The sequence below is a fragment of the Copidosoma floridanum genome, unplaced genomic scaffold, assembly GCF_036245765.1.
Source record: "Copidosoma floridanum isolate Cflo_tuat_1 unplaced genomic scaffold, Cflo_Japanese_pri ptg000030l, whole genome shotgun sequence".
Lineage (NCBI taxonomy): Eukaryota > Metazoa > Arthropoda > Insecta > Hymenoptera > Encyrtidae > Copidosoma > Copidosoma floridanum.
The window spans coordinates 4,160,553-4,170,514 of record NW_028321907.1 but is presented as its reverse complement, the minus strand read 5'-3'; the positions used below and the strand labels follow the sequence as shown (position 1 = coordinate 4,170,514).

The 9,962-nt window shown below is 36.2% G+C and overlaps 2 protein-coding genes across 6 annotated transcripts; both read left to right on the top strand.

Moving 5' to 3' along the window:
* The first annotated feature begins 1,093 nt into the window (after positions 1-1,093).
* Positions 1,094-2,548, top strand: LOC106639499 (required for meiotic nuclear division protein 1 homolog). The gene is made up of 5 exons (XM_014353142.2): positions 1,094-1,243; positions 1,346-1,460; positions 1,516-1,738; positions 1,823-2,177; positions 2,262-2,548. Exons 1-5 carry the CDS (start codon positions 1,178-1,180, stop codon positions 2,469-2,471), a joined length of 969 nt encoding a protein of 322 aa, XP_014208628.2. The 5' UTR covers positions 1,094-1,177; the 3' UTR covers positions 2,472-2,548.
* Positions 2,549-3,146: 598 nt separating this feature from the next.
* Positions 3,147-9,962, top strand: LOC106639516 (Rho GTPase activating protein at 71E). 5 transcript variants are annotated; one of them, XM_089596554.1, is made up of 12 exons: positions 3,147-3,161; positions 3,296-4,430; positions 4,596-4,656; positions 4,778-5,049; positions 5,137-5,338; positions 5,784-5,795; positions 6,275-6,437; positions 6,694-6,771; positions 6,863-7,020; positions 7,170-7,292; positions 8,714-8,858; positions 9,300-9,961. In XM_089596554.1, exons 2-12 carry the CDS (start codon positions 4,321-4,323, stop codon positions 9,707-9,709), a joined length of 1,734 nt encoding a protein of 577 aa, XP_089452680.1. In that variant the 5' UTR covers positions 3,147-3,161; positions 3,296-4,320; the 3' UTR covers positions 9,710-9,961. The 5 variants fall into 5 exon arrangements, with proteins under 5 accessions (XP_089452680.1, XP_089452683.1, XP_089452682.1 ...); XM_089596556.1 differs by having other exon boundaries at positions 3,154-4,430; positions 9,300-9,543; positions 9,574-9,961; XM_089596559.1 differs by lacking the exon at positions 5,784-5,795 and having other exon boundaries at positions 3,157-4,430; positions 9,300-9,572; positions 9,627-9,959.

The following is a 9,962-nucleotide window of genomic DNA, read 5'->3' as shown; positions in this document are numbered from 1 at the left end:
GCATGCAACACCCATTAATATTCTCATTGTTATTTATTAGTGAAAAAACCCTTCGTTACACTTATTGTTATCTATATTTTGCAAGGTACCTGTAGATTGTTTATACATGTACAGTATGCAAACCTGATCGATCGTTTTACACGTAGTAAATATTTAATGAATTTGCGCTATAGATTTGCTTATAGCGTAATTATTAAATTTTCCTCCTCACTTCACTTGTATGTCTTTATTCGATGCAAACATGTCACGAGATAAGTTTTATCATTGAATGAAAACTACTAAGTATTGTGTAATCGTGTTTTAAACGCGTAAGCGAACTCTTTTAGCATCACAAATGTGTTGAATTTAAATTAGGAACCACATGTGTACGTTGACAGCATTGATCATCTTGATACCGAAATTTACGCCATCTTGACCATCTTGACCAGAAATGATTAGCCAATCAACGAGCACCCCGCCATATTGAATTTTCTACCAATCATCATCGAGCGCGGGAGAAATACGAATAAAAATGATGGACACGAAAACTATATAGATTTTGAAATACAGTATTTTCACTCAATTAATAATAACAATTATCAATGTAAATTTTTTTCTAACTGCATAATAAAGCTAAAATTCTTTATTTTTTACTTTGAAATTTCTAGCCCAACCACGTCTCGACAAGTCTTAAATATGAAAAAATTAATCAGTTTGATTTTCAAATGTTTTGTATAATATGAAAATTATTGTAATGTCAATAACATGTTGACCATGTTTAAGATAAAATATACTTAAAATTTAAGGTATGATGATACTCTCAAAATGTCAAGTTGATAGTTACACGAATTTGCAGTCAGTCCAATAGGAAGGATATAACCTCAAATAAATATGAATCGTCGGTTAATTTGGAAACCGGTGTTCCGTGCGATTTTTGTTTGTTTTTTTTTTGTTTAAACAATAACAAACTACCATGGCAGTTGTTAAAGTACTGCGATATTTTGTAACAGCACAAAGTACAGTATCCGCATTGAGTGTTTTATGTAAATTTTCTGAAAACAGTAATGTACAAAAAATTTTAACTGTCGGTTATTCTGCACATAATTACAACAAATTCTTTCATACGGATTCGCATCTACGCACAATTGAAAAAATCAGTGCAGTGAAAGGCACCAAAGAAAATTTCTCTGCATTACAAATGAAAAAAAGACCTTTGCGAAAAAAGAGAACACCAGCAGAAAACGACGAAGCACTTGTACCTGGTGTATGAAATTATTAATTAATTAACATTTTATAATTTGTCTAGAGCTATCGTTTTTTTTAGCAACAAATTCAATCTTATGTTAAAATACCTTTATAATTTCAGTTTTGGAGCGTGAAAGCATTGGCAACTGCTGAAGAATACAACTTGGAGAATTTGAAAGAAGGTTTAATCAAACAAAATTTGTATGTACCTGTTGAAATTAGAACTTCTGCTAAACGTAAGTTTCTACAAAATTTTTGGTATTTTGAGAATTAAAATAATTTAATTTTTAGCCGTTCCTGATGCAATTCAAGCTGTAGCTAAGTATGAAGTAGGCGATGAACCAAGAGAAATTTATTTTTTTCGAGAGGGCACTGCAGTAATGTGGAATATTACTGATTTAGAATGTAGTAATTTGCTACGATTTTTAAAACAATACCAATTTAGTAGTTACTCATCAGATGAGCTAGTTCAGGCTGAAGGAGAAGTAATGCTTTATACTTATACTGAATCTGGGTACTTGTTTATTCATAGTGTTAAAAAATGCATGAAATTTTAAAGAAAACCAAAAGCTTATTTTTTGTTTTATGTTTTAATCAGTAAACATAGTCATCTGAAAGATGGTGATATATATCTTTCACCTGATGCTACTCTTGATAAGTATACATTCTCAAATGCTATATCGCAATCAGTTAAACTAGGCATTTGGGAAGCTACGCTGGATCGTTACATAGATTCTATAGAATTTGTAACTGAAGATTTGAAACATGGTCGACAAATTAGAATGTCTCGTGAAGAAGTATTGAGGAAACAAGGCGAGCTTCTTGCCTTGAGGCATTTAATCAATTTAAGCTCCGATCTCCTGGACACTCCTGATTTTTATTGGGAACGTGATGATTTGGAATCACTTTATCAGCAAACTTGCGCTTACTTTAACATTGCAAAGAGAACTAGAGTAGGTTGATAACTTAACTTTTAGAAAGCATTTCATAACTTTTTTACATTAATCCTAATATGACTAATTTTTTTCTGCTTTTAGGTGACAAATGAAAAAATCAATCACTGCGTTGAACTAGTTGAGTTGCTCTCCTCGCATCTCAGCGACAGACATCACGTTCGTCTGGAATGGATGATCATAGCTTTAATTATGGTTGAAGTTGGCTTTGAGATTTTGCATTATGTAGACCGCTATTTAGCAAAACAAGAAAATGAATTAATTGAAAGGCCAAATGTTATTACATTACAGTAATCTTGTGTGTTTTGTATGCCATGTAAAAAAACTTACGTTTTTATTTATATAGAACATATTTTTCATACTTAAGAAGTCTAAGTCTTTTTTTTTCCATCAATGGAGTAGTTGACTATTTTTATATGTACTTTTTTGAATATCAGTAGTTATAAAATTAGTAGTTTTAGTCAGAGAAGCGCTATCGCCACAGGGAATATTTTTCGACCTGAAGAGACTACTTTTCCTACCGAGGATGCACGCACAGTCGCACACTAAACGTTATACATATACAACAAACAAAGTCACGAAAAAATACCGCGAGATAGAAAAAAATTTGTATTTTTTAAATTTATCTTTGGGCGTTTACTGCGCCCGCAGTTGGAAAAATAGAGTTTGAACCTGGTGTGCATTCAACTAGGGCGAGCACCACAGGCAAGAAAACTATTTTTTTCAAATTTTTTTTTTTTTTATTTGCTTTGTAACAACTTAGTCAAATATTTGTTGACTTTTTAATAGTAGCGCCGAAAGCGTTGTAAACGTAATGTAACTGTAAAAATAAGAGCATAATATTATCTCCCGTACAACTATATAGTTATAGTCCAGTGTGACTCCAGTCCGCAGTCCGCAAGTCTGTGTCCAGTGCAGCCCAATAAGTGTGTCGTTCACACTGCGGAGTGCGGAGTTGCGGACTGCGGGTACGGGCTCTGCTGTGTATATAATTATAGTATGTACTATCATTGTCGTGTCGTCGTGTGTATGTGCAGCTTATTTTGTGTGTGTATTTTAGCTTTCAAAGGGGAATTGCGGAAAGCGGAATTAATTCTTGTGTTGTTTGTGTTTTGTAGGTGGGTGGGTGTAGTACCGTAGTGTGTAGATGAAACTGAAATTGTAATGACTGATGGTGATGTGGAAATTGTGTATCAAGTAAAGTGAGTGTCCGTCAGCATATAATTACCTGTCGTAAGTCATCCAAATGGCCAATAGGTATCTATACTACTAGGTACAAACACCGTCCTGTCCGGTTCGATACTTATGTCGGTGAGTCGTGCAAGACTCCTCGCGAGTGTATCGACGAACGCGGGTGCGCTTCGTTGGACGAGTACTTCTTCAGGATCCCGGACGACCCCGCGACCAACCCAAGGCGTCAGAGTGCTGTCGATATATAAAAAATATTCTCTCACTCTTTCTCCCTTCGTTGAGGGACAGACGGCCCATTAACCTCTTGTTTCCTGTGTTACCGTCGCCGAGATAAATAATACTCATCACACCCATCAGCAAATTGGAGCAGAAACCGCGATCAAGTAATAAAATACTTGCATCGGCGATGCTAATCCGAACACGTGCTTCAAGCTTCCTGGCCCGACGAGGACGGTCGCACCAACGTCACAACAGCTCAACAACACCACCCGGGGCTCTTGATACCCGTGGCCGTTGTTGTTGTTACATACTTATTTTAAGCTCTGCTACTGTTCATCGCATTGGTATTAGGCATTGTGGAAAAGGAAGCCATTGCACCATCGGTGACAATTAAGATACGTGACCAAGGCCCCGAGGGCGTCCGTCCGTCCGTCCTCTCTCCCTCTCCTTTCAGCATAGCAGCTCCGAACTTCGAACCGAGTCAGTCCATCTCTCTTTCTCCGCGTGTCCCCCTCACATTAGAAGCCAGTCGAGTAAACTTTCTCTTTAGCCTACCTCCCCTCCGCTCGCTCGGGCTATGCCCCCTACCTGGTCGAGGACGACTCTCCGACGACCTGACGCCGCTGCAGCGGCCGCCACGCGGACTCCCAGCCACGCGCAGCTCCGCTGCTGAGCGAGCCTCGCCGCTGTCATCGACGCCGCGGCGCGACTCCCAGAGGAAGGGCCGGCCGCCATGAGCAGCTGGACCGAAAGGATGCATCGACGTGCGGCTACCCTGGGCAACGTGGTCACGAGCTGTGGACACCCGTCCTCGGTCTCGCCGTACCCACGACGATTAGACAAGTTAGTACCTACTTGGATACTCTACTACCTGTAGCTCTTTACTCTTACTCTCTCCATTTCATTGGGTGTATACTTGGCCCAAAAGTCACAATTTTCTTGAGTAAGTACTGAATCCTATACGCCTTTACACGACTGTCTATTTTTTTTTTTTTTTTTTTGTTACAGAGTCAAGTTTGGTGTGCCACTCGACGAAGTCTGCAAAAACGACATACCTGGACCTCTACTGGTGAGTAATTAACTAGGGGACATTATGATAACTTTATCTAGTACTCCTCCTGTAAACGTATTCAGTTTTATACGTATATTTTCCGTCCAATGACCCCTGACGCAAATGATATTTTTCACAGGTTTTGATATTAAAGCTCAATAAGGAAGCACCGTCGCGAAAGGATGTGTTCAGGGCACCGGGACACCAAGGCAATATGAAAAAATTAATTCACTTTCTTCAGACTGGACGCTTAGTCAATATGGATAATTTCAGTGTTTACACGATAGCTAGTGTTTTAAAAAAGTTTTTGCGCAAAATTCCCGGTGGTGTTTTCGGTAGAGAGGGAGAACAGCAACTTTTTAGAGTGATACAATTAGATAGCATAGAACAGCAGCGGGACCAGGTACACAAGTAAGAATGTCTTTCTTTTCTTCTTGGATTGAGTTATTATCGTTTTTCTTTAATGAGACAAGTTATTTTTAAAAACCTCATTAACAGGTTGATTACTTCTCTACCAATCCACACTCAGCGACTACTAGTTTTGTTATTTGGAACATTTAGAGTGGTGGCGGTAAACAGTGAAAGAGCCAGAACAGGCATGACTAGTGAAGCTTTAGGTGTTTCTGTAGCGCCTTCTTTTTTTCAAAGTTGTGTCAGTGACGGAAAGACTGCAAAAATGGAAGATGTACTCAGATTCAAGGTAAACAAAACTTTCATTGCTCAAGTTTTTTCAGTTAATTAACAAATTAATAATTTGTGTGGGTACAACAAGTCTTTGCTTTTTATGAAATCGTATTAATATTTAAATCAAACATGAAACACATGTTCAAAGCAATATTTATTAATTTTTTTTTTTTATATAAAAGTTTCAAAAAATTGTACTTTAACGATAAAACGTATGGTAAAATTACTTAGTAACTGGAAAAGTCTAAAATAAAAAAAAAATTAAAAATTAAAAACCTTAAGGTGATTAAACACAGCTCAGGTTGAGTTTCAACATCAATTACTACCATAAAGCTTTAATCTCTTGAATCGAACAATTGACATTATGTACAAAATTTATAAACAAAATTCTATGCATGCCTTTTGGCTCGAACGATTGTTGAATCCTCTTTTTTTCATATTTTGCTTACAATCACCATCAGGCGGAGGTATCAGTAAGTTTACCATACCGATATTTGTCTTTGTCTTCAAACCTGCTCCTTAACTTTCAAATGTTATCATGACTTTATTGTCTTAGCATTCCTTTTGTGCCTACCTCTCAGAACAATAACGTAGTCAATGAACTGTATAAAATAAGCATGACACATGAATCAAACCTCCCATGTGATCAATTAATACAGTACAATGAATAAAGAAGCTATGAATTTTTCAACACCCAACATAAGTCCTTAGTGTGCATGATGAGTTACCCATTCCTTTGATGTAAGCAGTACAAATATACCTTAACAGTTTTAAAAATCAAAATCAGGAGTACTCTAGAATGTGTGTGAAAAAATACTTTAATAATAATTTTTTTTTAGAATAATGGTTTTAATTATTAATGAAGTTGTTATATGTTAGTATAAGTAGTTATTACTTGACAGAGTAAATTGAATTTTGCTTCTCTTAATGTACATTTTTCTAATTGAAATAGGTTGCCACAAGAGTTATGAAGTTTATGATAGATAACTTTGGAGTCTCCAATTTGTTTGGGAGAGAAAACTACGAATTTTATGCGCGAATCACTGGACGAATTCTAAAAGTGGAAGAAGACTGGATTTTTAGCTTCCGCTATCCTCCTGATTCATTAGTGTCACGTAAGCATTTAACACCACTAATCAACTTTCATTTGAAGGCTTCTTAGTATCTATTACAACAATTGTAGTTGATGAAATTTATAGGCCATCCATTTCTCAAAAATGTTTTATTTATCTGTTATCCTTAATTTTTATTTCTTTTTCTTTATTTCGTTCACTTTCAAATGCCATCCAGTAGTGATTTGATTGCTATTGTCGTGAAAATAAATAAATAATTAAATTATTCGTTTTACACTTTTTTCATACATCACTACAGGACAATTGTCGCTAGAAGCAGAAAAGACTTGGTTACAATATGAATGTGAGAGATGGGGCCTGAAGTTTAATCTAGAATGTAAGCCTGCACTGTAATTCGAAAAATCTGCACGCTTAATTAGTTTTATCATCTATTTGATTAAACGATTTTTTTTTTTTTTCTGATACAGCCATGTCTCATCAAGAGGAGTCGCAATCGACGCCGGCATTAATCCACGTACCAGAATCCCTAGAACTGAACTCGTCACTTGGGATGATACCAGAAAACACACTTCTGGAAAGTTACACACGTCTTTCTGTTAGTTTAGAAGAAAATGGGTTTTTTCAGGTAAGTTTGAAATTTATAATCAAAGTCAGTATGAAATTCGGATTTTTGGCTTTTTTTAAAGATTTGATAGTTGCAAGATAAAAATATTCACGGCTCTCGAATTTACAGCAGTACTCGCGGATTTAAATTCTCGTTTTTACAACATTTAGGCATCCAGCCGTTCGTCAAGCAACGGCAGTCACAACTCTCGTCACCCAGAAATGACGCTCGACGAACTTCGAGCAGTAAATCGTTATGCGGAAAGCACAAAGAGTCTCAGCTATTTGCCCCAGGTAGGCGTGGGTGAAGCGTAAGCCTGTTCGTCAACAGATAATGTTGATTAATTTTGTTTCTTTGATGTGTGATGGATATAGTTTTTTTTATTTTATTTTTTTTTTATTATTTTATTTACCGGAAACGCTATGTAATTTTTAATTTTTGTAATTTAGCGATTAAAATCAGTGTGTTGATTAAATTCAGATTTGTATTTCAAAAGACATCACAGGGCGTCAAAGCACTAAACATTATTTTTAATTTTGCAAACTATTCGTGTTTTTTATTACGCTTTGCAATATCATGCGCTGATATAGAATCATAAATAATTTTAGATGAAATCAACCCTCAATGGAATATTTGAGTTTTAGTTTCTGGAAAAATTGTCTAACTGAATCGAAACAGTAGTGTAACAAAATAATTTGTTTAAAGTAAAAGTACTCAAGGAAGTTTAAAAAATCACCAGACAAAATGCGTTGAAAGAATTTAGAGTTAGAGAGCATAAAATATAATCCACAGAGGGTCGATTATAAAAAAAATCTGAAAAAGTCATTCATTCTAAACAAAGAATTTTCCAATTCCACTAATATATTGCTGAACGCAAAATCTTCATGCATGGTTGATGTTTTTGTAATAAAAGTGTAAAATTTAATGTAAGGATGAAAGGGCTGTATCATACATTTTTGCTTGATTTTTATAAGGAATTGATATCAATCTCAAACTTCGCCTGCCTGGCGCGCCTGTGCCACATGATTGAGCTTTGTTGAGCCAATATACTTTTTAACACCTGTTTACAAATGAAAGGCATTCCACCTTTGAAAAATTATTATGTAAAATTTTAAATTAGCAATAAATCTATTCAATGTAATTTTACTTGAAAATACAGGAATCCTCTAGACTCCAAAAATTTACAATGTATGCATTTATTTATATAATTTTAAATATTCAAAAATAAAGCGAAAAAATTTGTGATTTTTGTCACTTTGAAATTATTTGTTTTATCTTTAATAATAAACTAATTTCTTCTGCATTTTCATAACAATAGTCGTATCGTTATAGTAAACACTTAACAAACTGGTTGAGCCTTGTCATTTACGTGCCAAAATATTGCAGAATCATATTCGCACTTTCATGCATTTTTTTTATGCAGGTTATTAATAAAAGAATAATTTCTCCTCGAAATAATGTTTGCTCTTTGCTTGTCAACACGAAAATTGTGAGTGTTACTGTCCTTCTATAACCAAAATTACTATATTTTCTAATTTACATATTGGTTTCTGCAGTAAAGTACGTACTAATTATCAGTAGTGCATGTGTGGAATATAATACCTGAATCATATCGTGTAATGACTGAAAATAACAATCAGTCTTACAGAGGAGTCGAAGATAAAAGTAAAGATAATTGAGCATATATCTTTAATTGATGTAAGATTTTCGTCAGGTACATGAGAGACAAACCGCACGCATGCGAACTAGGTCGGACTGGTTTCTTACCCCTGTTGGCGAAAGACTGGCTGCGACAGATAGCGATCCGACAGCGATGCATGTTCTTCGCGGCTCAAACCGATCTTCGTCCGGAAACATCGGTACGTTTTTTCATTATGATCTTTTTTTTAAAAAAAGCTCTCGTACGTCGATTTTTCTTACAAACATTAAATAGGTATTTATTATTTTTTGAAACATCGTTGGAGTTTATTTTTTACTCTTCAATTTTTTTAATTTTAATGAATGGTTCAGCTTGAATGTGAGTGTTTGTTGAAGTTTTTACCACCTTTATTTAACATGGAATAATCTATCAGGGCCTAGAGATCGCGAGCGAGAGAGAAATTGTTAATTTTCATTCAATCTAATGACAAGTATGAGAATTAATAAACAAAACGGATGGTATTCCGATATAAAGCGAATGTTCGAAAAAACAGATGAGCGAGCGAGTTAGTGAGAAAGATGACGGAGCCGCTCGAGTATAGGTAAAAAAAAAAAAAAAAAAAAAAAAAAAAAAAGAAAAAATGTTTGTTATACCTTCGCAGCAGCCGGGCTAAGTGCGAGCGCCGAATCCGTGAAGCGTCCCAGCCTGCGGCGGAACTCGTCCCGGGAAAAGTCGCGACTGCATCGCAGCTCGTCCCGGCGCAACAAAGAGAACGGCGGAAAAGCTCGCGGTGCCGGCGCTGAGAACACATCCAAGTCGCGCTCCCTCGAGACGGTGAAGGCAAAAGGTGCGAGGGTTACGATAGATCAGCAACCGGCTGAAAAAATCATCAAGAGCAGCGACGAGCTGCTACACTCCTCGCAAAATAATAGCAGCGCAAAGTCTCGACAGCATCATCATCACCATCGCCACCAGCAATCCGATACAGCAGCGTCTATCGGTCCGCAGGATTGTACGGAGATGGACGTGCAAACGTTTCACGTTACCCTCACGTACAAGCCACGAATATAATTTTCCTTCTTGTGTTCGTCGTCACCCATTAGATATAGCGCCGATCCGATCGCACATCCCCCTTTTTTTTCACGTTGCTTCGATTCGTTTATTTTCAATCATATGCTGTTTTGCCACTGCTACTGCTGACGCTGCTAATACTTTCCATTATACCCATATAGAGTTTCACTCGTAACCGATCGCTTTTTTGGCGTCCTGCGATATATATACATAAATATTTTATTTATTAATCCATACGAAATTCTAAGAATTT